Genomic DNA, 6714 nt, shown 5'->3' on the forward strand with positions numbered 1-6714 from the left:
GTGAGTGAGTGAGTGAGTGAGTGAGTGAGTGAGTGCATGTGTATGTGTGTGTGTGTGAGAGTGAGTGTGTGTGAGTGTGTGTGTGTCTCACCAGTCTCTGTTGCTCCAGCAGTAGATCTGCTTCCTCTTTCTCTCTCCGATACTGAATCTCCACGTCCTGTAACCTGAGAGAGACACGCGGATGGTGAATAGACCACCTCAGTAGCTAGGTTGGACTAGGTTGATTAATCAACCGATAGTTTTTAAAATGGACACTGAACAAAAAAGATTGCACTTATTAATCAATATTGTTATTATCTTTCAAATTCTAATAAATAAACTAATAAAACAAAATGGTACAAATAAAGTGCAGCACATGCAAAGAATGCAATAACTGTGGCAACTTTAACATTTGAAAGGATACTATGACAAAGTTATCGCTTTCCTTATTCAAACTGATTTTATTTCATGAATATATGATTGACCTGAAGAATGAAAGCTTCATCATACACTTGTATAATTATGAGCTTTCTCACGCTCTTAGACTCTAGGGGTGTGACAATACACTTAATATTTTATATTTAATAATATTTATGCATTTATCCAAAGCGACTTACAGTGCATTCAGGTTATACATTATTTACCAGTATGTGTGTTCCCTGGGAATCGAACCCACAACCTTTTGCGCTGCTCACTTAACTCACGAGACGAGACAAAATACAGATACTTGGTTCACTAGAACGAGACAATATTTTAATACTTTAAGAAATGTTCAAATGACAAAATATTTGTCTTTTAATCACAAAAAGTAAAACTATGCAGTTGTATTTTGAAATGTTTGAACTAATCTAGTGCTTAACTAATGATTATTTTGCTAATCAAGTAATCTGATATTTTTTAGTAATACAAATAGAACTAAGTGGAAAAATAGGCTTTAATATGTAGGGCTGTGCCATATCATACAGTTCATGATAATACCGGTATACATTTTTACATGATAAAAAAAGTGTCATATCGCGATATCAATGATATAGCGACACGATGACGTATGGCAGATATACGTTCCCTAGCGCGCACAACAACAACACCACCACAAACCCAATAGGTTTGTTCGGCTTGAAGCAGCGCTGTGCAGACTGATCGGTGTATTGCATCAAATTATCGCAAGAGAGCGGTTCTAGAGCATATTCGAGCACATACTCTTACCGTCAAAATTAGGCGAGGCGCATATCTTTAGCGAAGCGGCGCGGAGAGCTGCTTCTGGAACGCTTCTGAAACATGCCGCGGCACCGCTGGTGTAAATACAAGCATTGACTAGAGTGGCCGCATCAAAGCCATAAAGGCACGGATATACTTCACATTCCGCGTTTTGTTCTGTCTCGCACACAGCCGCGTCCGCACAGTTTTTAATGTATACTCAACCGCAGATGAGCGTGGACGAACGAGCTCGGCTGTCCGCTGCTGTCCGGGAGCCCTCTTCATGACGAAAATGACGTAATGCGGACGGCCGAAGTATTCGCTTGATAATTTTCCGGGTTGCATCTATTGCTGGAGCGCCTGAGAAAATCCGCTGTTATTGTACAGAGCGAGAGCGGCCTCTAGAGGAGAATCACTGACACCTCTGCTGTTTGTTTTGACACACGATTCTGTGCACTGCACAGAGCGGGACACTTCAGACGCCGATTTAAACACAGCCGACAGAAAATCCTGTCGCGCCACATAGTTTTCCATTTAAACTACAATTTTCAGGACTTAAAGATCTCCGGCACAGCGTGCGTGGCGTTTGGCTGCGGAAAAAAAAGTCATCCTACATTTAAAAACACTTGTTTATGACACGTTCGAGTTCATGAGTTCGCCTACCAATGCATACCACGCAGTATAACTATGTGTGTGTGTGTGTGTGTGTGTGTGTGTGTGTGTGAGTGAGTGTGTGGGTGGGTGTGTGTGTGTGTGTGTGTGTGCGCGTTTTTGTGACAAATGAGGACATAAAATTGTATAATGACAAAGGTATGACAGGTATTACAAGGAGAAGCTGACTTTTCAGGACATTACCCCATGTCCCCACTTTTCAAAACGCTTATAAATCACACAGAATGGAGTGTATTGAAAATCTGAAATAGCAGAAAGTCTCCTGTGAGGGGTAGGTTTAGGGGTAGCACACTCACACACACACACATACACTCTCACACACGCATTCACTCACACACTCTTACCTCCTCCGTTCTGGTTGATGTAGCTGTAAAACACACAGTGCTGCTCTTTAATGAACTGACCACTGAGCTTGATGTCCACATCCTTCTGACCAACCCTGACACACACACACACACAGATGAATATCAGCACATAAGCAATCATCAGCTCAATTATTTACTGAAATACCACATCACACTATTTAAATCTTTAAAAAGATTCAATTTTACAATACATATTTTCAAAGTGATTGGATATGTCACAATCTCACAAACATCCTGCAGCTCTGTAATGGAGACTGAACTAGGGATGTTCATTTTAACCGGTTGACCGTTGACCATATTTAGAAAAGAACAAGAATTAAAAATAGAAGAAGCTATAGCAATATAAACAACAAGCCAAAACTAATTAATTTAGGCTAAAACGACACAAAATCAAATGTTTCCGTATTCGCGATGTATTTGAATGGCAAACTATTATTTATTATGTGGCCTACTTCACTCGCATAGAGAGAGCCACGTAAAACTAAATGTTGTGCATAACATCACGACGGTACGGTGATAATGCTTAACGGCACAGATTTCACTACATATTTAATCTGAGCAGTGTGTTTTTTCCGTATGTTTGACTGACTGTATTGTATTATGATAATGAACAGGCTGCATTGTCAAGGTAGCAAAGCTTAATTGTGCGCGCATGCGGCGCCGGCGCAATCACTCGAGCTTTTCCCTTCTAACAGTGGAAGCAACTACTCCTTTAGTCAAGAAGATAATCGGAATTGCAAAAGGTTTGCCTTTATTTGTGTACATTCACAATAAAAACAAATCTTTGTGCTTTTGTAAAATAAGCCTAAAGAAAAATAGGATGCCGCTTTCTGCCGTCTGTTTCCTTTCGTGCAGCACAAAAATGAACCGAAACTCTGCATACTAGGCTACTTGTTGCAAAGTTTTTATTTCATTTTCTTAATTTATTATTCAAGTAAAAATATATTTCTCGTATAGGTCTATTTATTCGTTATATAGCCTAGCTTTATGATGTTTTTCTCTGCTCGCAGAAGCGCTGCAGGTGCGTGATGTGTGTGATAAGAAGACCATGTGAATCCTCAAGTTCTGTTGTTTGCTGCTTTTGTAAAATTAATCCCCGGGAAACAAATGTTAGTATTTTTAACGGGCCACAGACACTTATCCTTTCTAATTTAAATAATCTATTCGGTTAACGGTTAATAATCGGTTAACGAGCATCGGTTGTCGATTAGGAAAAATAACCGAAATGAACATCCCTAGTCTGAACTGGTGGTTTAGATTCAGTCTGAACCGGATGATGATGGTTGTGATTCGTTCACCTGGTCACACCCTCTTTGATGTAGTACAGCAGACACTCAGACATCAGCGGATCCTCGTTCAGATTCACCAGGTGAGGAGTCTGAAACACACACACACACACACCTGAACATCTCTGCACTGTGTGTTTATGTAGTATATGTGTATGTGAGTGTGTGTCTATGTGTGTGTGTGAGAGAGAGAGTGTGTGTGTGTGTGAGTGTTTGTGTGTATGTGAGTGTGTGTGTGTGTGTGTGTGTGTGTGTGAGAGAGAGAGAGTATGTGTGTATGTGAGTGTGTGTGTGTGTGTGAGTGAGAGTGTGTGTGAGTGTGTGTGCGAGTGTGTGTGTGTGTGTGAGTGAGAGTGTGTGTGAGTGTGTGTGCGAGTGTGTGTGTGTGTGTGAGTGAGAGTGTGTGTGAGTGTGTGTGCGAGTGTGTGTGTGTGTGTGAGTGAGAGTGTGTGTGAGTGTGTGTGCGAGTGTGTGTGTGTGTGTGAGTGAGAGTGTGTGTGAGTGTGTGTGCGAGTGTGTGTGTGTGTGTGAGTGAGAGTGTGTGTGAGTGTGTGTGCGAGTGTGTGTGTGTGTGTGAGTGAGAGTGTGTGTGAGTGTGTGTGCGAGTGTGTGTGTGTGTGTGAGTGAGAGTGTGTGTGAGTGTGTGTGCGAGTGTGTGTGTGTGTGTGAGTGAGAGTGTGTGTGAGTGTGTGTGCGAGTGTGTGTGTGTGTGTGAGTGAGAGTGTGTGTGAGTGTGTGTGCGAGTGTGTGTGTGTGTGTGAGTGAGAGTGTGTGTGAGTGTGTGTGCGAGTGTGTGTGTGTGTGTGAGTGAGAGTGTGTGTGAGTGTGTGTGCGAGTGTGTGTGTGTGTGTGAGTGAGAGTGTGTGTGAGTGTGTGTGCGAGTGTGTGTGTGTGTGTGAGTGAGAGTGTGTGTGAGTGTGTGTGCGAGTGTGTGTGTGTGTGTGAGTGAGAGTGTGTGTGAGTGTGTGTGCGAGTGTGTGTGTGTGTGTGAGTGAGTGTGTGTGTGTGTGTGTGTGGGTGTGTGTGTGTGCGTGTGTGTGAGTGTGTGTGTGTGAGTGTGTACGGACCCCTTTAGGTGAAAACACTCCGACAGTTCCTCCATCCTCTTTAATGGACACTCCCATCTCTGCCAGAATCGACTCCCTGCACACAGGAAGCACAGCGGTCACATGACCATCTGAGCATTTACAGCACGCTCAGAACTGAATTTGAATTCGAAGTCATTTCCACTCCGTTCGTTTATTTTCAGGGGCACTGCGACATTTTATCATGATGAAATATATTGAAATGAAAAATAACATGAAATATAAAACAATGAAAACTCATCTCTTTCATCACCATCTGACACACTAAACTTCACGTGCTAGTTTTGCTGCTTGATATTACAAATTGGTGTGGCTTTCCATATTATTTTAATGTATTATCTTAATTATGAACACACTGGCTTGTAATGCAAACAGTTTACCATTTACTGCACTTCGTTATTTCCCTACAGCAGCTAACGAACCAGAAGTCTCACACATTCACAGAAAACGGCTTATGTGGATAGCGTTTATTATTTATGTTAAGATGATATAATAAGATGATAAACAAAAATTTAAAATAAAAAAAACAATATTTCATGTACACAATTATTTTTTGTGTGTTTTCTGTTTAAAACCACTTGCTAGAAGCTCTTTTTTTTTTCACAGAAGCATTTATTTTTCAGCTAATAAAATATTTTGTGTCCATTTATTCATTTGTTGACTGTCATCTGGGGTTTAGTGACAGACCTCAGACAGTACAACCAGTGTGCTTTACCTCTCCAGGCGTATAGACTCGGTCTTCCTCAGCTTCTCCTCCCACGTCTCATTCAGCTCAGCGATGATCTTCTCTGTTTCCTGCGCACGCACACACACACACACAAACGTTTGTGTCTGAGCACAGGATAGTGATTATCTCATGCTCCGCCCACCACCATAGCCCCGCCCTCTTGTACCTTCAGTCTCTCCACTGCCTCCTCATTGGTAATCATCTCGCCCTGAAACTCTTCTAATTGGCCATGGCCATCCAGAGAGGCGGGGTCACTCTCAGAGGCGGGGCCTTCTCCTGGGACAGGTGTGGCTGTGGGTGGAGCTCCATTGGAGGCGGGGTCAGCAGGCATTAGAGTGACGCCCACATGGTTATTATTGACTTCAGCAGCTAAAAGACGAATAGAGACATTTTAAAACTAGTGCTGTCAAAATTAGCACGTTAATTTTCCCAGTTTAACGGCGTTAAGAATATTTAACGCAGTTAATGCAGGGGCGTAGTTAGGGTTGGCCACTCCACTCACAACTGCTGCTTCTGAAGGGCACGGGTAAATATGACATTTATTATAAACGGTTTATGTGAAGATTGTTTTAAGTTCACTTAACTTAGAAGTTATTTTTTAAAGTCTAATAAATGCTAAAATTGATAGCGCTCAGTTATACTGTATTGTTCGTATAGTCAACATTACATATAGTGTCACAGTGTCTAGTTGGTGTGCCCATGTATAGCCCCCAGAGGGCACGCTTCTTAGTTTTGTTTGTTTCTCTGGACTTCAGTTCCCATCACCCTTTGCTTTAACTATCAAGTCTCATTACATTCAGCTGTGTCTCAATGACCTTGTTAGCTCATCCACATATAAGCCCGGTTTTCTTTGTCTTTGGTTGCTGGTTTATTGTTTTCTGTTATGTGTTTCTGTTACTCTGTTTTGCCCTGATTTGGATTTCACTGTTTGTTTTTGGACTCTTTAATAAATGCTGCATTTGGGTCTTCTTGTTGTGGAGTACTCCGTGGCATATAGTCAATGGTTAAACATTAGGAAAAAATAACAATTTTATAGAGACATCAGTAGTATTGGTATCATTGATACTCGTCTTCAGTTATAAGAAAAGATGCCGACAAACACATTTTTTAAATATACTGTCTATGTTGTTTTTAGCTTAATTTGAAGATTGAATGTGAAATTATTGCAATATAAAAGTATACTTAAAAATGTAAATGCTAAGTGGGATTAATCGCGATTAATTTCAGAAAAAATGTGATTAATTAGTTATAATTCATTTTTTTAATTGATTGACAGCACTATTTAAAACATGACTGTGTATCAAACATTTATACTTAAAACTCTTAAGTGTGTAATGTGTGTGTGTGTGTGTATGCGACTGTGTGTGTGTTTGTATGACTATGTATGTGTGTGTGTGTGTGTG

General features: G+C 41.0%; 1 protein-coding gene across 1 annotated transcript in view; it reads right to left on the reverse strand.

Annotated features, from left to right (window-relative positions):
* The window catches only part of LOC107574536 (kinesin-like protein KIF1C), a 29889-nt gene that overhangs the window by 9309 nt on the left and 13866 nt on the right, over positions 1-6714 (reverse strand). The window contains exons 11-16 of the mRNA XM_016260993.1: positions 5478-5680; positions 5300-5379; positions 4567-4642; positions 3512-3591; positions 2182-2287; positions 92-205 (exon numbers count right to left, since the gene is read on the reverse strand). Of these exons, the coding sequence (XP_016116479.1) occupies positions 92-205; positions 2182-2287; positions 3512-3591; positions 4567-4642; positions 5300-5379; positions 5478-5680 (659 nt within the window). The remainder of the gene's footprint in view (positions 1-91; positions 206-2181; positions 2288-3511; positions 3592-4566; positions 4643-5299; positions 5380-5477; positions 5681-6714) is intronic.

The sequence above is a fragment of the Sinocyclocheilus grahami genome, unplaced genomic scaffold (assembly GCF_001515645.1).
Source record: "Sinocyclocheilus grahami isolate Dianchi unplaced genomic scaffold, SAMN03320097.WGS_v1.1 scaffold2264.1, whole genome shotgun sequence".
Classification (NCBI taxonomy): domain Eukaryota; kingdom Metazoa; phylum Chordata; class Actinopteri; order Cypriniformes; family Cyprinidae; genus Sinocyclocheilus; species Sinocyclocheilus grahami.